The 25136-nt window shown below is 42.9% G+C and overlaps 1 protein-coding gene across 2 annotated transcripts; it reads right to left on the bottom strand.

The window, feature by feature from the left end:
* Positions 1-1568: 1568 nt before the first annotated feature.
* CBX1 (chromobox 1) lies at positions 1569-21189 on the bottom strand. Of its 2 annotated transcripts, none has more exons than XM_045889063.3 (5): positions 20961-21186; positions 6634-6810; positions 5974-6151; positions 5298-5392; positions 1569-3079 (listed from the first exon to the last, which is right to left on the bottom strand). In XM_045889063.3, the coding sequence occupies exons 2-5, from the start codon at positions 6771-6773 to the stop codon at positions 2935-2937; spliced, it is 558 nt and encodes a 185-aa protein (XP_045745019.1). In that variant the 5' UTR covers positions 6774-6810; positions 20961-21186; the 3' UTR covers positions 1569-2934. The 2 variants fall into 2 exon arrangements, with proteins under 2 accessions (XP_045745019.1, XP_064438360.1); XM_064582290.1 differs by lacking the exon at positions 1569-3079 and adding an exon at positions 3099-3628 and having other exon boundaries at positions 20961-21189.
* Between the last annotated feature and the right edge of the window lie 3947 nt (positions 21190-25136).

Raw genomic sequence — 25136 nt, 5'->3', positions numbered from 1 at the left:
ACCAAGGCTGAAGGCTAATTTCAGTGCATCTAATGAGGCAGAACAGAACCAGAACGTCTCTGCCCACCACCCCCCAACTCATTCAACGAGCAGCTCCGCTGCCAACCCCAAGGACACACCCAGACCTCCACGCAGAAAGGCGTCCTCCCGGGCTCCGCTTTACCTCATCGCCCCAAACTCCTAGGAGGCTCGCTCTTTTTTTTCTTTTTTTAAGATTTTGTTTTTAGGTAATCTCCACACCCAACGTAGGGCTCGAACTCACAACCCTGAGATCAAGAATTGCATGCTCTACTGACTGAGCCAGCCAGATGCCCCAAAGAGGCTTTTTTTTTTTTTTTAAGATTTTATTTATTTATTTGACAGAGAGAGACATAGCGAGAGAGGGAACACAAGCAAGGGGAATCGGAGAGGGAGAAGCAGGCTCCCCGCTGAGCAGGGAGCCCGATGCGGGACTCGATCCCAGGACCCCAGGAACATGACCTGAGCCGAAGGCAGATGCTCAACGACTGAGCCATCAGGAGTTTAAGTCCCACCTTGTAGAGATTACTGAAATAAGTAAGTGTTTTTAAAGATTTTATTTATTTATCTGCCAGAGAGAGTGAGAGAGAGAGCGCGCACAAGCAGGGGGGAGCGGCAGGCAGAGGGAGAAGCAGGCTCTCTGCTGAGCAAGGAGCCCGATGTGGGACTCCATCCCAGGACCCTGGGATCATGACCTGAGCCGAAGGCAGACGTTTAACGACTGAGCCACCCAGGCGCCCCCCAAAGAGGCTTTTTGAAAAAAATATTTATGCATCAGTTTATTTGGAGCAAATGCTTTGTACTATTGAGTAAAGCTGATTTGATCTCAGTGGAAATCCCATTTTCCCTTTTAATAACAAGAACCTAGTTCCATTTTGGCTCTCGAATTATAGGCAGAAAATGATGTTAAGAAAGTGGGTAACATTTTAACTCAGTGATCAAACACGAGGCCAATTCCTGAAAATTTTAGAGTTGACTATTTAGCTAAGGTGACACAAGTCTACAAACTACATGAGCCAAGGGGCGCCTAGGTGGCTCAGTAGTTAAGCTTTTGCCTTTGGCTCAGGTCATGGTCCCAGGGTCCTGGGATCGAGCCCCGCGTCGGGCTTCCTGCTCCCACTCCCCTTGCTTGTGTTCCCTCTCTGGCTGTCTCTCTCTCTGTCAAAGAAATAAATAAAATCTTAAAAAATATATATATATATACATGAGCCACGAACTAAACCTAACTCAAAACCCATGTTTCCAAACATATCATAGTCTGAAAGTGCAAGCAGGTCAGAGTGCTAAATAAACTTCGAGCAACATGAAGACAATGATGTGACAAGCTTTACAACCTCTGGAGTAATTATAAATGTTCAATAAATATTTACTAAATAAATAATGATGAAACCACTCAAAGATTCAGGCCAGACATTAGATTTTCAAGCCTACAGGGTTCAAGAAATTAAACCATCAAACTGTGGAAGCTGTTTCCTTATAGGCTGAACCTATAAGGTAATGAAAGTCAGGGAGGGTTTTTGGTAATGCTTAATCAAGACAGAAATCCAAGATTATAAATCTATAGTTTTATTAAGACAAAAACTGACAATGTGGTATGAAGTTTACATTTAAACAAAGTTTCCACAGAAACCTAACACATGCCTAAAAAGATTTTACAATGGAGTTCTAGAATGCAGGTCTAGACGATGTCAAGAACTGATGGATCTCATGATTCAAGACAGCATTTTGGGTATTAGTTAATTCTTAGGATTAAAAAAATGTTTTGTTTTGTGTTTTAAAGTGAACCACTGCCCCAGTATGAAAGTTTAATCTTCTCCTGAGACCAGGGCTTTTGAAATCCTTCCACTCTTGAAGTGATTCAGTGAACTTGTGCTGTCAGTGACTGAACCCTGCCACCAAAGATTGATTTCAGAGTTCAAAGTTCAAATAACAGGCTCCAAGAGTTTTCCACCCTAAGAGCAGGGGCCTTTGTCTTTCTCTACTCGCCCACTTTCTATACTACCCTCTTCCCCTCCCCAAATACCTCAGCCAGTGGTGTGGATGGACAAGCTGATGTTTAAAACTTCATATTGGAAAAGAAAGGGTCTTCTTAACAATTTCAAGAATTAGCACCTCTAAGACAGAACAATCTGCCTATGTATACACTCCAATAAGACTTCCTCTTCAACCAGTTTCCATCCCCAAAATGGCAGCTTTGGTAACTTATTAACTGGCTTAGTCCTTTGTTGGGAACAGCATTAAGCTCAGGCAGGGAACACCTGGGCTTTTAAGTTTCGGGCATTCACAGCTTTTAAACAGTCTCTCACAGTCCTCATTTAGGTTGCCAATGACATCTTTTTGAAAAGATAAAATATTCTGGACACAGAACCGAATCACCACAAGTTTGTTCTTTCCATTGTTTCACCATTTTCCCAATCAGGTCCCAAATTTTAACAAAAATGATCCTACCCATCTCTGTTCCTTCCCTCCCCCAACCCTCCCACCCCCAAATGATACACCAGTAATAGCCAAAAACTACACACATGCTACGCTGTAAAAATGCAGAGTTAACACTATTGGGAAGAAGGCTGTGGGTTGTGGAGATGCGCTTTGAAGATCTACAGTATCTTTTGCTCTCCCACACACCCATTCTGCAAGTTCTGTCCTTCATGGAAGGCCCTTTGCCTTTCTCAGCAAAGTACAGAATGGGTTGCCTTGCAACACTTCTCTTCCTTCCCCTCCACTGGGATGGGTGTGCCAACTACACAGCATGGAAAGGCTTTAAAGCACTTGGGCTGCCGTAGGGCACAGAAACGATACTGACTCTTCAAAGGACATCTTCTCAAGCCACCTCTATGGTGTCAAGACAAGTAGAACTCCTTCCCTCCCCACTTGAAACCCACAGTCAGATGTGACAGGGGCAGGTACTCAGGAGAGTTAATTCTTGTCATCTTTTTTGTCATCATCCTCCGAGGGGTAAGAATGCCACGTCAGCCTTTCCTCATAGAAGGATATGACCACCTGTGGGCACTTGACATTGGCTTCCTTGGCAGGGACTAGGTCAGCCTCATCAGAATTTTTCCTGCAGAACAAAGCAGAGAGACCTTGAGACCAGGTGCTGGTGGTCTCCTAACTTGGATGACACAAGGGATAGGGCTTTAAAAGTACTAATTCCAGAAAAGTAGCCTAGGGAAGGGTGATAACATGGCCCAAGCAGCATTTTGTCAAGTGACATCCTCAGAGATCTTCTGTTGAAAATCCTCTCTGGGTATCTTTGTTAAAAGCGAAGTCACTTAACTCAGTCGATCACATCTGAACCTCTGGGCAAGGCCAGAAAAAAAAACATGACTCTCCGATTCTTAGAGGGCAGAAGAGAGGCTTCCCACACTCTTCCAAAAGCCATATCCCAGCTGCCAAAAGCCCATGGAGAGATCTTGGCTTTGTAATAGTATTTAATACCAGGTTGGACAGTAAGATTTAATACCAATAATAAGACTTAATACCACTGGCTCTAGCCAACACGGGTGGACACGTTCTCGCTGACTCGGAATTACACTGTTTAACATTACCAAGTGCCATGCTCACACAGATAGTCCACAACTCCCAGGTGCTTTGAAATGGTGCTTCAAAACTGGGAAGTAGAAAATAAGGGACTGTTACGTAATTTTCTGGATTTTTCTGGATTTTAAAATGGTCTCAGAATTTGAAAATCACATACATATTACAAGGGACTTAGGAGTAAGGTCACTGGGAATCTCCTGGATGGGAGCAGTAGCATTAGGGTAGGTAGCAGTTATGTGATGGGATCTCTGATGAGGCACCACCCCAAACTTCTAGAACTCAGCGACAGGTAAACCAAAGCCAGAGAGCCCAAAGAATCAGGGTTGACTAAGCTGGTAAGGTAGGTTTTTGAACAATGGACTGAAGAAAATGGGAGAGAAAAGGAGTATGATAGTATGGGAGCCTGAAGCAGGCTGCCCTTGTTGACAATAAAAACAACACTTTCTGAGGGAAGGTCATTCGGTCATTTCAGAGCAAAGAAATATTTGCTATTTTGGAAATAGACAAGTATCTCAACTCTCCAGGAGAATCACCTTAAAATGCACTTGGTTTTATAATCAACATCCAATCTTTTTATCTTAACCTGTAGAGTTACATTCAGGTACTATCTTTACAAATAGCAGTAATTCAACCACAGGAGTGTAATCTTAAACAGTATGGAGATAGTACTGTCACTCAGACTGGTCACATGCAGACAGAGAAAATATATTCTAGTTGGACTATAAACCCTGCTATCAATCCTTTTCCCCCAGACGCACATCTTAAAAATGAACGTTTCTCCTATAGGCTAGCAATAAATCAGCTAAAAGGTCAGATTCAGTGAACATCTAGGGAATGCAAAATAAGAAAACAGTTTCACCTAACTGTGACATAGGCTTTCAGTAGTGTCAAAATTAGGCCTCTCTGGCCACCTTCTAAACCAGAGGAGTTAGTGTAGATGGGAGTTTCAGAGAAGGTTCTAGACTGACAAAGAACAAAATCCTTAGAATGATGCCTTAATTGGCAAAAGTTTAGAATCGAATGATCCTATGGGAGGGGGGGAAGCACAAGTATTTTTCAACAAGCAAGAAAAAGGAAAGCCTTCCTTTTGGACAGAGAACAGGGAAATTTTAGAGAATTTGGGGTTACAGTTCTTGTAACTCTCAAGACAAGTGTTTTCATTAAGCTGTTACGTGGAGTATTACTACCATTGCTATACTTCTAATGAAAAAAAAATAGCCTTGCTCTATGCTCAGTATAGTAAAGAGAACTTGCTGACCCCTACTGGCTGATCCTGGAATTATAGAATCTGCACAAAGTAGGAAGGATCTAACAATCAAGGACAAAGGAAGAGCTACAGAAATTCTTAACTGACCCTGAGAAGTTAACAGCACTTCTGATCCTGGGGCCAGCCCGATCTTTATTAAGGAGGTAGTACAAGGGGAGGGTGGTTCAATCACATTTCATTCTCCCCCTTCATTTACGTAAGTGAAATGTGATTCTTCCTGTATCTTCTCCGTTCTGGATTTTCTCCCACCTCCTAAAAAACCGGGCAAAGATCTGAGAATCCTAAGGGCCCCTACCTGTAACTCATGAGTCCAGGTTGGCAGTCAGGCCGAGGGTCACTATCGAAGGACTATGTCATCTTAAAGATTTCACACTTGGGCGACTGGAATTTCGAAGGTCCAGCTCTTTTCCTCTGGCATGGAACAGATGGGGAGAAGAAAAAAACCACCACACAGAGCCACTGGCAGACTCACCATTTCATCAGGAACATGAGTTCTCCACTGGAGTCTGTAGCTCCAATAATCCGCTCTGGCTCCAAACCCCGGGCAAAGCCTCGTGGCTTTTCTGACTGTAAAAACCAGATGGATGGAACAACTTTAATTATACGGGACTGTTATCCAGACTGGAGTCACTCCTGCTTCTCTGATTAATATAATCACACTTTTGTCAATATTTCACCAATACCTTGGCTCCAAGTCACAGGCCTTTTTGCATCCTTGAGTGATTCTTCCATCAAGGTCTTGACGTTTCCCCGTATGTAAAAAGGGACATACATCTCAAGCAAAATGAATTTTCACAACTGTTTCTTCACCCTCAGAAAATAACTTACTTTGAGGTACTGAATAGATGAACATAGCTATCTTACACCTATAATGATTACAACACTGAAAACTATCTACAAGAATGAATTTACTTGCACTGATTATTCTTGAACCTCAGATAAAATAAGTATAGATTATGTGGCTTTAACAGAGTGAACCTCCTAACACTTTGTAAGCATTAGCCTAAGATTCCAGAAGGAATGAGAGATGGCTGCTGAGGTCCAAGAAGCAGCCGAATAAAAGTCCTTAAATTTAAAAATTAAAAGGGCTTTCAGCTTCTTTGACAGCAGTAGGAATTCTGGACTAGTAAAAATTCTTCTCCCCTTACCTCTTCTTTCTTCTTCTTTGGTTTGCTCTCTTCTCCCTTATCTTCAGAATCAGAGTCAGCTTTGCGTTTGCCTCCCTCTGATTTATCTGTCTCATGTGCTGTTTTCTGTGACTGCAGAAACTCGGCAATGAGATCAGGGCAATCCAGGTTCTCTTCTGGCTCCCACGTGTTATCCTCACTGAAACCAGAGGGCACAGTGAGTCACACTTTCCATTCAAAGTTAGCACACTCATACTAAGGAGACGCACAGGATGACGAGAGCTGGTGTCCTTGGAAAAGAGGAGTTAATGATAATGAGTAACCAGATTTTGTCCAAGACCAAGAACTTGGTAATGCTGAAATTTCTTGGGGGTGGGGGGAGGTAGGGGACTTTTTAATACAAATTGAAAGCTTAGAAACTTGCCTTCTTCAAAGGAAAATTACTCTCTTTGCATACTTTAATCAGTCTAAAGCTGCACATAAAACTGCTTCTCAGAAATCACTGTCTTGCATTATAGCACTTTGTACATGTAGACAGTTTTCCTAATTAGACTATAAGCCATGAAGGCCAGGCCTGGGTCACACTCCCCATCAGAGCACCCTAGGCCTTGCACATTACTAGACTCCTAAGAAATAGTCAGTGACTAAGTGAATGGATTTACCCAGGTTAATGAAACTTACTCTGAGAACCCCTTCCACTTTAGGAGGTACTCCACTTTGCCCTTTACCACTCGACGGTCAAGAACTTTTTCCACCACATATTCCTCTTCCTCCTCTTCTAGCACCTCCTCCACTTTCTTCTTGTTTTGTTTCTTCCCCATAGTGCCCGCCAGCTTTCTGGTCTAAAGGGTGACGCTGCTAAAGTGATAAAATAAAAAGGGCGTTAGGGCACACTTTTCTTGGTTAGGTGAATATGTGGATGGTTAGAAATCCAGGGACATCACTGACTTTAATAGCGTATGCTGCTTATATTAAGTGTTCTGCCCATTCAGCTTCAGTATAAAATAAAGTTTTCTGATATATTCAGCTAGAAAGTTAGTGCATAAACAGCCCCAACCAATCTCATAGCAAAACTTTATTCTTGCATATCCACTTAAAACTTTTATACCTATTCTAAGTTTTTTGTTTGTTTTTGTTTTTTAAGATTTCATTTATTTGTGAGAGAGAACAAGCAGGGGGAGTGGCAGGCAGAGGGAGAAGCAGGCTCCCCACTGAGCAAGGAGCCCAACGCGGGACTTGATCCCAGGATCCTGGGATTATGACCTGAGCTAAAGGCAGATGCTTAACCAACTGAGCCACCCAGGCGTCCCTATTCTTTCTAAATTATTACGTTCCCAATACCCCTTTAATATAGAGCATAGTATCTAAAAATATTAATTAAATTGGGGGCACCTGGGTGGCTCAGTTGGTTAAGCGTCCAACTCTTGTTTTCAGCTCAGGCCATGATCTTCACTCAGCGGGGAGTCTCCTTCTCTGTCTCTCTCTGCCCTTCCCCCCTGCTCATGCTCTCTCTCTAAAATAAATAAGTAAATCTTTAAAAAAATATTAAATTGAAAGCAAGGCTCCTAAAAATAATGTACACACATCAGACTTATATACATATAACCCTCTGATCCATACCTCCGTATTACTGGACTTCAACTTTTACAGTGTGAAGTAGCTTGTCCTATTTATCACACACCTGGCTTAATTTTCCCCCATTTCTTTGCATTGTTAAAACACCTCTCCTGAGTCTCCTTAAGGTTTTTTATGCAGCGTTTTCTGAATGCCAGCAATGATTTACAATCTGAAAGTTTCTTGTTAGTTTCTTATTCTACTTAGTTTATTTCTGAGGTGGAGAAAAGACTCATAAAAATGCCAGAATGACCACAAAATCCTCTACACTGGGACAATGCAACAGTCTGGAAAATGATAGGAAAAAAAGAGATCGTTATTACAGTAATAGAACCTAAGTTTATTCTTTTGTAAAATACATCTCCAGGCTGGGTGACTTCTAGTGCTTAAATTCTAGTTCCCTATGAATTCATTTTTAATCCTTCAAATAAAACTGTTGGTAGGCTTAAAGCCATTTGCTTACCAATTTGTGTCAGTAGGTGGCGCCATAAGATATCAATACAACAAAATGAGCTACAAAACTGGCCAAAAATCTAATTGATGGATCACAGTTGCCCACAATGATACACAAAGAATCAAGAGTATAGCAGATAATCCAAGCCAAGAAAGTAGTTACTACCATGTCTGAAATTCAAGGCAATGATGATTTGGGGTTAAACTGGTTGTTCCTAGCATCCTTGAGAAAGGGAGTCTTACTTAGCCTAAGTAGAAATTCTTCTAAACATACTTTAAAACGGGCATGTACAAAATGTTTTTTTTTTAAAGTCCATCTACAGACCACATGAAATATAACAAATTTTCATAAAAGTCAGGATCATCATATCAATCAGTTAAATTATCCACAAGAAGCTTTGGTTTATACCCTGAGATATTCCCATGTCTGCATACATGAGCAATGTTACTTACTGAAACATCTGTTTAACTATACTAGAAAATCTAGACACTGCTGGATACTGCCTGAACAAGAGAATAAGACATGGTTCTTGCTTTTCTGATGCTTAATGTCTGAAAAGAAAAAAGCAAACACCACTTTTACTTAAAGGTATTCTGAACTTTAAGATTTTGTTTATGGGGCGCCTGGGTGGCTCAGTTGGTTAAGTGCCTGCCTTCAGCTCAGGTCATGATCCCAGGGTCCTGGGATGGAGCCCCGAATCAGGCCCCCTGCTCAGCAGGAAGCCTGCTCCTCCCTCTCCCACTCTCCCTGCTTGTGTTCCCTCTCTCGCTGTCTTTCTCTGTCAAATAAATAAATACTTTATAAATAATAAATTAAATTAAATAAATACTTTATTTGACAGAGAAAGAGAAAGAGAGCGCACAAGAGGGGGAATGGCAGGCAGAGGGAGAGGGAGAAGCAGGCTCCCTGCTGAGCAGAGAGCCCAATGTGGGGTTAATCCCACCTGGGATCATGACCTGAGCAGAGGGCAGAGGTTTAACTGATTGAGCCACCCAGGTGCCCCAGGTATTCTGAACTTTTGCAGAGTGGCACAAAACAATGTTTTCTGGAGTGCTTTTAGTGTGGTCTAAGGCAACACGCAAGGCCCCTGTCCACAGAAGGATTCAGAACAGTTCTCAGATAAGAGGCATCTTTTCAACACTCTTCCTCTCCACTTACATACCGAAGAATCTGCTTTGCTCTCCTTCCCTCCCCAACCTATTTTTTAGAGAAAATACCACACGAGTCTTCCCTTCCGTCTTTTACTGATCAGACTAACCAGGGGACTGAATGTAATCTGGCTAATTCTTGGCTAGCTTCACTGTGCCTCTGATTCAGAGGCTGTGTGTGCTTCTTTGTGGAGGGAGATAATTTCATGTTTTCAGAATTCTAACTGCCATATGACAAGTATTATTTTATGAGGAAAGAAAAATTTAGTTTTCCTTTTGGATAAATGCAGTTGTGTTTCCTCCCAAGAACAAGTGCTATTCCTTGCTTCCTTCCACTATGAGTTGAAGGAGTGAGCAGGATTCCTCCTCAGTCTTTGGTTAACATGTGGAGAAAAATAAATTGACAATCACCTTAGATAAAGGGTACCACAACTCTCTATACATTAATTTGGACTCAGAAATTGGAAGATACTCCCTTTCTCAAGAGGTGGAAGTGGAAGGAAAACAATGGGTTACAGACAATCCCAAAACAGTAACTGTCCCCTAACAACCCCTCTACCAAGTAATTAAATTTAAGAAAGTAGAGGAAAGGCATTCTATCATTATGGCTTCAAAATTCAGGGCTATGCAAGGCCCCGTGTTATCTACATTAATAGCTGTATTTGTCTTACTCACAAAAAGCAGCAGCTCTGAATACTGCCCATCCTATCCTGCTACTGTGAACCAAAAGGGTCAGGACAGCTTCTGGTTTGTCTCTAGCTACTCTACAGGGCCTACTCCATCTAGCAGGCCTCCTCTCCTTGTATCATTAACCTGGTCCCAAGGAGGAAGAGTCAAGGGACAAAGAATATATCCTTTAGGTTAAGTGAAGAAACCCCCCCAAATGGGGAAATCTAAAGGGAGACCTCTTTATTTTCTTTACTCACTTAACTCATTGTCTTAAGAGCAACTCAAAAAAGTGAAGAATGTAGAAAACAGACTCCTGCTTCTCTCTGGGCTTTCTTATCTGGCTCATCCCAGCATCTACCTCAGGTACCGGATTCTTCATATTGGAGATTCTCAGCCAGGCTTCCCAACTTGTTTTCCCCTTATTTATAGGTAGTTCTCTAGGGTCCTGAATAAGCTGTTTGTCAAAATCAGTGAAGTAGATTAAAAATGCAACCCACTCTTTCTATAGAATCTAGCACCTTCAGATAAGCCAAGAGCGCCCTTAAATATTATAACGTGCTGATTCTCAGTTTCTGTATGGATTTTTTTTTTAAAGATTTTATTTACTTTTTTGAGAGAGAGAGCGAGCATGAATAGGGGAGGAGCAGAGGCAGAGGGAGAAGCAGACTCCCCACTCATGACCTGAGCCAAAGGCAGACACCCAACCGACTGAGCCACCTAGGTGCCCCCCAAATGGATTATTTCAAGAGAAATCCTCTTTCCCTGAATATGGCAGCCTCCAAACACTAGCAGGGGCATCCAGAAGGACTCTCAATTGGAATTGCTTGGCAAGGAAATCTCAGAGTAACTCAAATCAGTGTAGTAGCACAATGGAAAAATGCCTTTCATCAACACAATTTGCCATTTCCCCCTAAGCATCCTGGCACCAAAAGTGCCACAATCAAAAAAAAAAAAGAAAAAAGGAAAAAAAAGTGCCATAATCATTGAACAAAGAGTCAAAAATTATGACAGAACATCACAAGAGGTGTATGTTAATTAAGGGTGAACTCAGAAATCTTAGTCCTTGGACAAGTCCCCTTAAGGCTTATCCCGATGTTGCAGACAAAAAAACCTAGAGTTAACCTAAGCTGCTATAACTTTTATCAAAATAATTACTGGCGGGGGCACCTGGCTGGCTCAGTCGGTAAAGCATGTGACTCTTAATCTTGGGATTGTGAGTTTGAACCCCACGTTGGGCTCAAAATAAACAAATAAATTTACTGGGTCTGCCACAGTTTAAGCTGCCTAGAAAAATACACTTATATTGAAATTTAGTTTACAAAGTGCTACCTCATTTGTTGTTGTTGTTTTTTTAAAGATTTATTTATCTGACAGAGAGAGTGAGAAAGGGAACACAAGCAGGGGGAGTGGGAGAGGGAGAAGCAGGCTTCCCGCGGAGCAGTGAGCCCAATGTGGGGCTCGATCCCAGGACCCTGGGATCATGACCTGAGCCGAAGGCAGACGCTTAACGACTGAGCCACCCAGGCGCCCCAAAGTGTACCTCATTTGAGCCTCGAAACCATCCCATGAAACAAGCCACTCAGATGTTACTGACACCTCATAGATAACAGAACATTTACACACAATAAATCACCTAAGGTCACACAATTAACAAAGAGCATAGCACCTCAGTAAGGACATCTAGCAAGGCTGAGCTAAAAGCCCTGCTGCACACACAGAACTAGGAGCTAGCCACACACCTGTAGGGAGAACTTCCCTTCAACCTGTACAAGAACAGGACAGAGATTTCTTTCTTCCTTCTTTTTTTTTTTTTTTAAGTATTTTATTTATTTGAGAGAGAGAGCATGAGCAGGGGGAGGGACAGAGGAAGAGGGAGAAGCAGACTCCCCGCCGATGCAGGGGCTCGATCCCAGGACCCCGGGGGGATCATGACTCGAGCAGAAGGCAGAGGCCTAACCAACTGAGCCACCCAGGAGCCCCAGGACAGAGATTTCTTTAAATGGATCCTCCCTACAATTTGTCATCAGTAAATAAAAAGTGACTGATAATGATTTTCTTTCAGAAAAGACATTGTAAGGTATGGCTATTAAAAAAACCAATGATTCTTAATTGGTTACTGGAATACAAAGGTACTCATTGTTAATTAAATCAGCAGGCAGTTACAAAGCCTTGGTTGTCAGTGCCCCAGCAAGTCTTTGGAGTCTTAAATTGACACATGATAGACGGTGCGGAAATTTTGAAGTAACCTACACCAAGTAGGCTGGAGAGGGTACTAAGAAAATGCCAATTTTAAGAAACCAAAATTCATCTAGAGTGTCCCAATGAATCCAGGGATGGTGTAAATCTGAAGCAAGAGTCACGAACTCATAGCACTTTCAAGAGGAAAAAAAAAAAAAAGCACTGTCCTGATTCCCCCTCCACACCCTCCACCAGGAGGTAAGAAGCTAGAAAATAGAGAGGAACAATGCTACTTGAAAGCAGAAGGCGGTACAGTATCAGATACAAGATAAGGCATTTTGTTTTGTTTTTGAGGAGCTGGTACTTATTTCTTGCCAGCCTGAAAGATCAAATTCCAGATGTCAGGACAGGTAACAATCACAGACCTCTGAAACCAAAGCAGTAGGGCTTTGAGCTAAATGCTAAGGAGCATTCAGAATGTTGGTCTGGTGAGGTGACCATCTTTACTAAGAAAGAATTCACAGGAAAGCAGACCTTGAGGAGAGAGCTTTCACCTATAGAAGAATCAGAATCACCCATGGAGTTTATAAATAGACACCCAGATCCAATGACATAGAAAGTAGGGTGTGCATTATTTTTAAGAAATAGTTTTTCGGGGTGCCTGGGTGGCTCAGTCGTTAAGCGTCTGCCTTCGGCTCAGGTCATGATCCCGGGGTCCTGGGATCGAGCCCCGCGTCAGGCTCCTTGCTCGGCGGGAAGACTGCTTCCGCCTCTCCCACTCCCCCTGCTTGTCGTTCCTGCTCTCACGATCTCTCGATCAAATAAGTAAAATCTTAAAGAAATACTGTTTTTCTATCTGTAATATAATACATGTATTCATATTCAATTACAAAAATATTTTATGTAGGAAATCAATTCCTTGGCCCAAAACCTGCCAAAGCCTGTTCTCATTCTTTATACATAAACTAACACAGATATACATTAAGTGAAAATAGATTATTATAATTCTACAACTTGCCTTTTTATAGAACGTAGTGCATCTTTCACACTGTTCCATATAGATCTCCATTCATAACAAGCTGCACAGTATTCCATATTGTAAGGACACACCATACTCTAACCATCACCTAGTGACGAAAATTTGGGTTGTTTCCAATTTTCTGTTATTACAAACAATGTTGCTTTGACCATGGCATCTGCATCTTTAAAAGCTTCTTAGGCGGGCGCCTGGGTGGCTCAGATGGTTAAGCGTCTGCCTTCGGCTCAGGTCATGATCCCAGGGTCCTGGGATCGAGTCCCGCATCGGGCTCTCTGCTCCTTGGGAGCCTGCTTCTCCCTCTGCCTCTCTCTCTCTGTCTCTCATGAATAAATAAATAAAAATCTTAAAAAAAATAAATAAATAAAATAAAAGCTTCTTAGGTGATCTGTGTGACTCTTTGTCATGAGTTTGAGCCCCACGCTGGGCATACAGTTTACTTAAAAATAAATAAATAATAATATAAAATTAAAAGCTCCTTAGGTGATTTAATGCATATCCTTGGATAAAAGCGATTGCTATAAGAGGACTGGCAGAAACTACATTCCTCAGGTGAAATGACACACATTATTACAGACATAAATCAATTCTTAGAGTCAGCTAAAAGGCAGGTGAACATTTTACTTTCTTTATAGAATTGAGAATAAGGTTGGAGCAATAAACTAATGCTCTTGAAAACAAAACCTTCTCTATATCACACTCAGCATTATTCAATCTAGACCCTTTCTGCAACAGCAATGAAATTGTTAGAGCACTGCTTGAAGGATCCTCATAGTTCCTCTCACCAGAAGAAAGCTAGTATGAGGACAAGATGGTTATCTTTCCTGTCCCTACCTCTCAAAACAACTTTATGCCTACAGGCAGTTATATATATTTATTAAATAACTCGATTTCCTAATAAGTAAAAAAAAAAAAAATAGGTGTAACAACCCTCACGGGATTCCTGAGGTGAACTTTTATGACCTTCTGGTATTATCTATTTATGTATTTGCAAATATGTCCTATTTCATTAGATTATTTACTGCTTTAAGCTTAAAGATAGCTTTCTGAAACCCAATGCATTAAGAACTCAATAAGAAAACTGCACTTCCATCCTGTGTGTATGGTTGAAATTCATGGCTTAGTTTTTAAAACCGGAGAGCAGCTCCAGAACACACTCAAGAAGGACCCAGGTCTGGCTGTTATGAAGGAACCAATAATTACGAAAGAGAGAAACCAAGATCTCATTTCTAGATGACCAAGACAGAAGAGCTGCCAGAAACTGAAAAATCACACTTCATATACCTGAAGTGTAGAAAATTTCTTGTGCTCTTCCTTTTATCTGGCCCTCACAAGAAAATAAAGTAGCACTACTCTTGTAGTAACTGGCAAAAGGAATATATCTTCTTATCAAGAAAGATAAGATGGGTGGGATGCCTGGGTGGCTCAGTTGGTTAAGCGACTGCCTTCGGCTCAGGTCATGATCCTGTGGAGTCCCTGGATCGAGTCCCGCATCGGGCTCCCTGCTTGGCAGGGAGTCTGCTTCTCCCTCTGACCCTCCACCTCATGCTGTCTCCCATTCTCTCTCTCAAAAAAAAAAAAAAAGATAAGATGTAAAAAGCCAATTAAATGAACAATGGTCTAAGAATTCACAGGGCTTTTACTGAGCTCAAGACAAAAGTAACAACCATCCTTGATTTCTCTCCACTTATCCTCTGCATCTAGCCTCTTACTAAATCCTATTGAGTTTGTATCTTAAATTTCTTTTCTTTTTTTTTTTGGTAAATATCCTTCAATTCATACATTTTTTTAGGCCTACTACTTCCATCCTATCGCAAGCTAACATCATCTCTTGACTGGGTAACTCCTAACCAGAAGTATCTCAATACTAGCCATTCATTTAAAATGCAGATCTCTTCATATCATTATCTGCGAGCATCTGAGCTGAAGACCACTACACCTAACCTATCAATCACAATTACCTTAATCTTTGACCGATTCTTTCACTTGACTGCTTCCCTTACCTAAAATGTCAGGGTCAGAGCTTCCCTGAGGCCCCAGACTAGGTTTACGTTATTAATTCTTCCTACGAACACCCTCCTACAGTATTCATCATTTAGCAATTATCTATTGGATACCTATTATGTGTAAGGTGCTAGACAAAGGGGGTGAGCAGAAGAGACAAAAATCCCTGGTCTCTTAGAATTTATATTCTAATGTAGACGAGTTGAGCATGAGTGGGAGTATGTGCATGCATGCATGTGCAGGCAGAGCAGGGCACAGACGATACGCAAGAAGGTATTAGTGATAAATGCTATAAAGAAAGTAACTTTAGGGGCGCCTGGGTGGCTCAGTGGTTAAGCGTCTGCCTTCGGCTCAGGTCATGATCCCGCAGTCCTGGGATCGAGCCCCGCATCGGGCTCCCTGCTCAGCGGGGAGCCTGCTTCTCCCTCTCCCTCTGCTGCTGCTCCCCTACTTGTGCTCTCTCTGTCAAATAAATAAAATCTTAAAAAAAAAAAAAAGTAACTTTAGATTAAGTAACATTTAAACAGAACCTCAATAACAAGACAACTTGGCAAAAATCAGAAAAACACACCAAGTTGAGGGAATAGTTGGTTCAAAGTCCTAAAGTGAGAAGAGCTTGCTTTATCTGAGGAACAGAAATGGGACCAGGTAGAAATGATGAGACTGAAGGAATGGCCAGTAAGGACCACATGATAATTACTGTGCGTATCACTCCCACATCACTCCCTCTTTCATCTAGCTCCTTTTTCCCTTCCTTGTTTTCCTTCTGCCTCTTTTGCCTCTAGCTTAGGTTTAAGACCTAGGCATTAATGACCATAAAAGTTTTTAACTACAGCTCCTCCAGCGTTTAATACTATCTATTTAAAACCAAATAAAATCAATAAGCATTTATTAAAAGCCTGGGTGGCAATACAGGGTGACCAAGTCACTCTGGCGAAAGCACTGACAGTTGCACATTGAAGGGACCCTCTCACACCCAGACAAATGCAGCTGGTTGTTCAGGCCAGCAGGGTGTGCGGCCACACAGGCAGCCCAGGCTTCTGAGAATCCCTTAGTGGTTAAGTGATAACAACAACTAACACTTCCTGAACACTTAAAACTGAATGTATATAGGGGCGCCCGGGTGGCTCAGTCGGTTAAGCGTCCGCCTTCGGCTCAGGTCATGATCCCGGGGTCCTGGGATCGAGCCCCGCATCGGGCTCCTTGGCTCGGCAGGGAGCCTGCTTCTCCCTCTCCCTCTGCCTCTCTGCCTCCCACTGCTTGTGCTCTCTCTCTGACAAATAAAAAACAACCCACTTAATGTATATAAAGGCATTCAATCCTCATGGCAACTCTATTAGACCCATTTCACAAATGAGGAAACTAAGGCTTATGAAAATTTCCCAAAGCCCCTAGAGCCAGGCCTGAAAGATAAAAACATACAAAACAATGCAAGTGGAACTTTATTTCAGTAAGAGAAATGGTAAAAGTGTATAATAATTAGCAAAAGAAACATAAGCAAGAATAAGTAGCCACAAAAGCACTACAGGGACTTGGAAGAATAAATGGATAGGGGGATTAGGAAAGGTTTTGAAAAGTTGGAATTGAAGCCAGGCTCCAAGAGCATTTGAAAAGGTGGACTGAGGAGGGCAGTTTGGCCCAAGGAACCTTTGTGAACAAAAGCAATGAGGCACATCTGAGGTAGACGGTGTGTAAACCAGTTTGGGCGGAGTAGACTGAATAGGAAAGTGGCAGGTAACTGCTAAAAAATTTTCTGCAAGGTCCCTCCTCCTTAAAACAAAAACCAACTCCTCAGTGCAACATCTAGCACCCTTTGGTTCCAACCATTTCATACTTCTACTCGCTCACAAAACCTACACTCCTGTCAAAACTATAACCTGAACATGTCCTGCACATTTCCTCCATGCAAGGCTTTGCTCATTAAGAAGTGTTCCTGTCCAACACCAACAGTCAAAATCCTAGCCATCCTTTAAGACCGAACTTAAATGCTACTTCTTCCATGAAGCCTAGTCAAATATTATTTCTCTTTTCCTTGTGGTTCCTAAAGCATTTTGTTTCTATTTTTACTCACTCAATTAAAGGCAGGTCGGAGCCCTATGTAACGTGTTGAACCTTCCTTGTATGGACAGTAAGGATGGAGGTCTCAGACTCCAAAAATCAGGGACTAGAAGTCCAAAGCTGTTAGTGTTTTAGAGTAAGAGGAATCTCATCTGCAAGCCCAAAATGGAAAACAAGAAAGAAGTACTTCTTTGCTGAGCATTAGCAACTACATACCAGTCATCAAAAGGCAGGTGAAGGCATGTGTGATATATACTTCATTTGTAGCCCTCTTGACTCATGTTTCTAAACTGCCGTTAGTCTGTTTGTTAGCTATGGCTGTTTGGGAGGCAAATGCTTTCCAGATGGAAAACTTTACTGAGTAGAAAACAAGAATTCGTGCCACATACCCAGTAAGCAGGAGTTTCATTTTTAAAGGAATACCTGCCCTTGAATTCCAGGACCAGGACTAGAATACTGGTGTGTTAATAAAATTAGAATTTCATCTGAGAAGTGCCCAGAAACTTGGCTAACCCCTTTCAGTATGCTGATGTGGATGAACCGACACACACAGCTTTGGGCTGAGGGGCCACAGGGATGTGCAAATATTAGTAGGACACAATGATAAACCTGAAGCAAGTCTTTTAGTTTAAGAGGACATAAAAATGATTAGAAAGCTAGACCAGAACTATGGCTAAGTTGGAGTTAAAAGCAGAGACCAAAGCATTCAAAGATAAAACAAAACCAGATTACTGACACTAACCTCTCAAATACCACAGTTCGGTTAGGCCCTCAATGTGTTAGCTATTAGTAACGAGAAAGGCACAATTTCACATTTAAATTAGGTAGCTCCTTTTTGGTCAGCAAATATAAAAGCTAAAGGCAGTGAAGATTTTTTTTTTTTAAAGATTTTATTTATTCATTTGAGAGAGAATGAGATAGAGAGAGCATGAGAGGGGGGAGGGTCAGAGGGAGAAGAAGACTCCCTGCCGAGCAGGGAGCCCGATGCAGGACTCAATCCTGGGACTCCAGGATCATGACCTGAGCCGAAGGCAGTCGCTTAACCAAATGAGCCACCCAGGCGCCCAAGGCAGTGAAGATTTAATACAAGTTATTCTATTCAAATACTGACATGATCTGAATTTTGTCCATATTTGAATAACTTCTCCAATTAACCCTGGAAAGGCTATTCAATTTTTCAGTAGACATCACTATCTGGAAACACTATTTATTTAACTTTATGCAAAGAATCCAAAAGATTTTTCAAGATACTTTCAAAACAAAATATTCAAACTATAGCTTGCTGTTGAAACCTAGAACCTGAGGCCTCTCCCAAACCTCGCCTAAGGTATTTAAAATTGTCACTTGCACAATCTACATACCAAGGTGAGTATATTAAAAACAGAGGCTACGACAAGCATGCCAAGGGCGACAGTTATAGTCTGCCCAATGTCATTGATCAAAGACAGGAAAGCTCATTATTTAAGTGCACATTAACTCATTCTGCTAGCACATGGAATTCTAAGAAAGATCTCAAAGCCATATCCATTCATTCAACAATGTGAATGACCTACTATGTGCCAGACATTTAGAGGAACAAGAGGCATAGCCCTATCTTATGTGAGTCCATATACTAGCCATTAGTATTTTGTTCCAAAAACTCTTCAGAGAAATAACCTACAAAATGAAAATCTATCGGGCGCCTCGATGGCTCAGTCGTTAAGTGTCTGCCTTCGGCTTGGGTCATGATCCCAGGGTCCTGGGATCAAGTCCCACATCAGGCTCCCTCCTCGGGGGGGGAAGCCTGCTTCTCCCTCTCCCGCTGCTTGTGTTCCTGCTCTCGCTATCTCTGTCAAATAAATAAATAAAATCTTTAAAAAAAAATTAAAATCTATCAAGTCTAATGCACAATCTGTTATATCCCCAGAGGTACTATATAAACAAGGTGAGATTCTGATGAAGAAACTACTAAAAGAATGACAAAACGCATCAATTCTCTTTTTAAATGGTATGAACTCAAAAAGAAACATTTTCCTAGTCCCTAAAATGGGCACAAGATATAATGGTTGTTTTTTATTTTTTTAAGTTCATTTATTTGTAAGTAATCTCTACACCAACGGAGGGCTTGAGCTCAGGACCCAGAGATCAAGAATCACGTGCTCTGCTGACTGAGCCAGCCAGGAGCCCCTATTTAATGGTTGCTTCTTTTCAGATGTTTGGTTAGAAAATTATCCGTATCCTGCACTTAAAAACGCAGAAGGCTAGGGTATCCTTACTTGGTCCCTTTCAACCAAGAAGCTAGAAGCACCAGACTACACACTATTTACATCTTTAATGAAAAAAACAATTTAGGCTACAGCAGCCAATGAAGAAAAATGGCACCAAAGGGAAAACTGGAAATGAATGAGGATCCTGAACCTGCCCTAAAGCTTTATTACGGTGTGACCAGTTCCAACAAGTTTCCCACTCATTCATATTACTTACAATACAAATGTCTGTAAGCACCCAGGGAGGAACACAGGTACTAGTTTCCCCACTGTATTTGTCCTTCCATTCCAAAACCTTGGAGCTTTTCAGAGCTATTCCAAACTGCTGAAAGGATTCTTAATACAACTGAGGAGACTATCTTACCCCAGGCCAGGGTTTCCAGTATAATTGACCTTTTTGTAAACTCCACCTCAATCGAGTTAAACCAATACAAGTCTATATATAAGGCCATCCATGAAAACCCTTCATCTGAAGCTTTGAAGTATTGCTCATTTTGTATTCAAATTTTCCAACAACAAAGAAAGGCTGGCTAAAAAATCACAAGAGCCTAAGAAATAAATCTCACGATCTCACTAACTTTTCCTCCTTGTCTCCCCATTTCCCACATCATCTCACAGTCTCTCTCACTAACTTAATTCCTCAAGTATGAACTCACCTAGACGCTTCTACAACTTCACTGTCCTCTGTGACCAGTGACGACCCCAGATAACAACTTACGGGCTGTGAATCAAAGCAAGCGCTGCACTGGGGCTGTTTAACTCCCTGAAGGAATCAGAGTGAAGATAGCAGAAAATCCGCAAGAGGGAAAAAATCTTGTTTTGTACTTTCTTCACACATTATTCTTACAGCCTCCCCACTGTGTGAGGACCCATCAGGAAGCAAAGGCGGCCAGTTTTCCCCTTTCACTCCTTACAGAAACACTCTCGGGGCCTCCGCCCTACTTACCCTAACAGCTCCTCCCCCTCCAGATCCAAGCCGGGCACAGAACTGCCCCTCCCTCTCCTAGCCCCCTCTCCTGTTTAACCAACAGGTCTCCTCCCCAAGTAGCACACCTTGGGCTGCCCAGCCCCCTCTACCATTTCCTCGAAGTTACTTCTCCGTAGCCCGGCGAGCGAAATTCCGCTGGCAGCCCCGGCCGGACCCAGTATTCTCAGGTTGCGTTCGAAACCGAGGGTCTCGCAGCCGTCAGCCCTCCCCACGCACGTCCAAGCACCAAGGCTGCCCAGCCTGTCCCCTTCCCAATTTACTCAAGTGTTTCCTCCCCAGCCCAACCCGGCAGCCGCCCACCCGACCCACGTAGCATTGTCTTGGTCTACTCGGGCCCCGAGGAGCGACCCGCCAGTGCTCGGCCCAGCCCGAATCGCCTCTATCTCGTGTTCAGAGTACGCTGCCCGCCCCGCCCTCTCCATCCTTCTCGCGCCCGGCGCCCGGACCCCCTGCACCCGGCGGAGAGCTCGGCGCGGAAGGGCGCGGGACCGGGCGCGTTCCCCGCTCCCAACCTCCGCCACAAGCGCGCGCGGCCCCTCACCCAGGGCTCCCGCCGCCGCCGCCGCCACCGCGCGCCTCCCCCCCGCTTCCCCGCCTCTAGCGGGCTCTTCACCTCAGAGCAGCGCCCAAGAGCCCGAGAGGAATCGGTGCCGCACTAATGGCGCGTCGCGTCGGGCCGGCCGGGGGAGTGGCGCCCAGAAAAGCAACAAGCCGGTGGCCGCAGTCGACCCCCTCACTGAAGCGGCGTACCGCAGGCCCCGGCCAACGGCCCTCCCCTCAGCCGAACAAAAGAGCCTCGCACTCGGCGCTGCCCGCCGCCCGCATCGCGCAGGCGCGACGACCCTCCGCACAGCAGTATGGGACTCGCAGTCCGCCCCACACTACAAGACCCGAAGTGCTGCGCGCGTCCTGCGCCTCTAGGCGGAGTTTGCGAGGGTTTCAAGGAGTTTTAGTTTTTTAACTGCAAGCGCCGGAGCGAGTGTAGTTTAGAACGTTGCCGCCTAGAGAATTAGAACCTGCGGTTTTACAAGCGAGCCCCATGATGCTTGGTGCGAAAAATCAACCACTTCTGGACAGTAATTCACATCCTCGAAATTTTTTAATCGAAATAGGTTTCTCACCAGAGCTTTATCGAATCTCCAATAATCTCCGTAATCCTCAGTTTCTGCCTCAGATTTGTGTAAGGCTCCTACTTCCCCTTCGAGGTCTTGCCTGACCCTTTAGACTAGGTTAAGTCCCCCCGGTAGTTGTCATGGCATCCTGAACTTCCCTTTTTCATTGGCTGTGCCAAGGGAGAGCTCTAGTGCAGAACCCCCTTATCTCCATGAGCACTCCTCACCCAGCCACCTCCCAAAACATAGAAATAAGTAAAAATCACTCTTGTTATTTGAGACAAACGGTTTAGTTCTGATTTCAACTATATCGCTGTCCCCAGATTTGTTCATATTGGAAATTCAGTCTCTCATGTCATTCACCCCACTTTATGGTCATTAGTTAATATCTGCTGTTCTCGAAACTCCCGTGAAGGGTAGAAATTTCGCCTTGTGTTGTTCACCACTTTATAACTGGTGCCCAGTACAGTTCCTGGCATGCAGTTGTCAAGCAATATTTGTTGAATAAATGATTAAGTGAATTAATGAAATGTTCTATCTGATGGGAAAGTGGGGGTGATTAACCTTTCCTTCATCTCTTCACATCAGATTTATGGGTTTTGTTTTTTGTTTTTGTTTTTCTCCTCTGTCTCTCCTTTATTCTTCTTTTTTCTATATAATCAGGAACTAAATAGAACTACCAGGGGTGCCTGGGTGGCTCAGTGGGTTAAACATCTGCCTTCAGCTCTGGTCATGAGGTCGTGATCCCAGAGTCATGGGATCAAGCCCAGCATCTGGCTCCTTGCTCAATGGGAGCCTGCTTTTCCCTCTCCCTTTGCTGCTCCTCCTGCTTGTGGTCTTTCCCTGTGTCAAATAAATAAATAAAATCTTTTTTTAAAAAAATAGAACTACCAGAATATGACTCCCCCCCCCTTATTTTGAATATTCAAATATCCTCCTAATCAGAGGTAAAGAAGAAAGGCAACCAGTCTACTGTACTCCACCTCAGAATGCAGGAGCCTGTATTTACATAACAGTGTTCCTGAGCCAGGCACTGTGCAGGGCTCCGGAAAATTGCTGTGTTAAGAAACCCAGCCCAATAATATCGTAATACTTTTGCTAAGAGCCGTGAGACATTTGGGTTGGGTGTCCAGGAAGAGGCAAAAATCCACCCACTCACTCCCTCCTAAAGTGTCCTATTTTGTTTTTAATAACTGTAATGATGAGAAAATTAATTCTAGTAATATTAGCTACTGTTATTGATGTTCGCCCCAGCACTATGAATTCTGTTAAGACCTTGATTAATGTTATTTAATCCTAAACAACGCTGAGAAGTGGGAATTACCATTTCCATTTTACAGAAAGACCCTCAGAGGTCATATAATCTGACCAGGGGCATTCAGCAAGAAGGGGGTAGAATTGAAGTTTGATGTTACCTCTAACTTCCAAACCACAGTTCTGCCCACAGGAAATGCTGCCATCCCTAATTCCTCATATTAAGCTGAATTCTGCTTTCCCATGTAAATACCACCAATTCCTCCTAATTCTGGGTGTGTGGTTGCACACAGTTGTGTTCTGTAAACCTAATTCCTCTTTCGTATTATCCTTCTAGTTTTGAAATTCAGCCTTTATGTTCCCCAAGGTCTTACTTCTCTAGGCTAAATGTCACCATTTTCTTAAACCTACGTCATCGGAATACAGCTTCTGGTCTAGCACATATGGTTTGTTAGTAAATTCTGGCTCTTTATATGGGTATTTCAAAGTAGAGGGAATCATCATTGTATAGATGCTCTAAACCTTTCTAGAATCAGGGAGTAAAAGGTCACCTTTTCAGATATTGGAACACCACTGGTTTATTCTAATCTGCAATCTTCTCAGAGCTCTCTTGTTAATAATCTATTCTGGAACTCCGGCAGGGATGAAGGTCAAACTCTCAAGCCTAAAGTTTCTGCATAACAATATCTTTTTTGAAGGTCTTTTTAGGATCAAATGGGTTCAGTTCTTTTCTCTTCCCATAAGAATGGGTGGCATTTTAAATTATTCAGAGCCTCAGAGTTTCTTTCCCTTCTAAGGGTAATGGCAACTCAGTCATAATAACCTTGCTCAAGACAGCATTTAAAGTCACACTGCTCATGCCCACAGGAAATATGTCTCTCACATGGAGTTCCTAAAATCACAAGGAATGTGGGGAAGAGAGGAAGTTGGATGCTGCAAAAAGGAACAAGGACTTGGAATCAGGCTAAACTGGATTCAGTTCCGTCTCTACTTTTTGTCTGCTGTGTAACTTCGAACAAGCTCCTTAACCTCTCTGAGCCTCAGCCAACTTAAAAATCTGAAACATGGAAACATTACTCAAGACCTAACTTGCAGGGGCGCCTGGGTGGCTCAGTGGGTTAAGCATCTGCCTTTGGCTCAGGTCATGATCCCGGGGTCCTGGGATCGAGCCCCACACCAGGCTTCCTGTTCCGTGGGGAGTCTGCTTCTCCCTCTCCCTCTGCTATTACCCCTGCTTGTGCGTGCTCTCTCTCTGTCAAATAAATAAATAAATAAAATCTTAAAAAAAAAAAAGACCTGACTTGCAGCATTTCTGTGGGATGGACTGTAATGTATGAAGGGAATGCCATACACCGGCACAGACAGTAGCTATTTTAGGTACAGCGGATAGCTGCTTCTCATGTGTTTAAGGAGTGGGGGGAAGTACAGCACTTTTGAAATATTTTCTTCCCTCCTGTCTGAAGTTCTGTTTCATTTTTCCCCAATTTTTAAAATGATGGTAAAATATGCATAACAAAAATTTACCATCTGAACCATTTTTTTTAAGATTTTATTTATTTATTTGACAGAGAGAGAGAGAGAGCGCGAGCGAGAGAGGGAACACAGCAGGGGGAGCGGGGGAGGCAGAAACAGGCTTCCCGCGGAGCAGGGAGCGGGATGCGCGGTTCGATCCCAGGACCCTGAGATCATGACCCGAGCTGAAGGCAGACGCTTAACAACTGAGCTACCCAGGCGCCCCTATCTGAACCATTTTTAAGTGTCCAATTCAGTGGTATTAAATGCACTCCAGTGTTGTGCAACCATCACAATCATCCATCTCCAGAACTCTTTTCATCTTGTAAAACTGAAACTCTATACCCATTAAACAAAAATTCCCCATTCCTCCTCCCCCTAGCCTCTGGCAGCCATCATTGTACTTTCTAAGATTGGGACTACACTAAGAATCTCATTTAAGTGGAATCACATAGTACTTGTCTTTTTGTGACTGGCTTATTTCATGTAGTATAATGTTCTCAAAGTTCATGCGTTGTAGCATGTGTCAGAATTTCCTTTTTTTTTAAGATTTTATTTATTTGATAGAGAGAGACACAGCGAGAGAGGGAACACAAGCAGGGGGAGCAGGAGAGGGAGAAGCAGGCTTCCCGCCGAGCAGGGAGCTCGATGCGGGGCTCAATCCCAGGACTCTGGGATCAGGACCTGAGCCGAAGGCAGACGCTTAATGACTGAGCCACCCAGGCGCCCCCAATACATCGCATTTTGCTTATCCATTCAACCACTATTGGACCTTTGGGTTGCTTCCACAATTTAGATATTGTAAATAATGCTGCTCTGAACATGGGTGTATGGATATCTTTTTGAGACACTGCTTTCAGTTCTTCTGGGTGTTAAAAGACAAAAATTCAACTAAGTGAAATTAAAGATTA

The sequence above is a fragment of the Mirounga angustirostris genome, unplaced genomic scaffold (assembly GCF_029215605.1).
Source record: "Mirounga angustirostris isolate CCGP_5_RB_7025 unplaced genomic scaffold, mMirAng1.0.hap1 SCAF_17, whole genome shotgun sequence".
NCBI classification, from domain to species: domain Eukaryota; kingdom Metazoa; phylum Chordata; class Mammalia; order Carnivora; family Phocidae; genus Mirounga; species Mirounga angustirostris.
The sequence above is the reverse complement of the archived record's forward strand: the minus strand, read 5'-3'. Positions and strand labels throughout refer to the sequence as shown.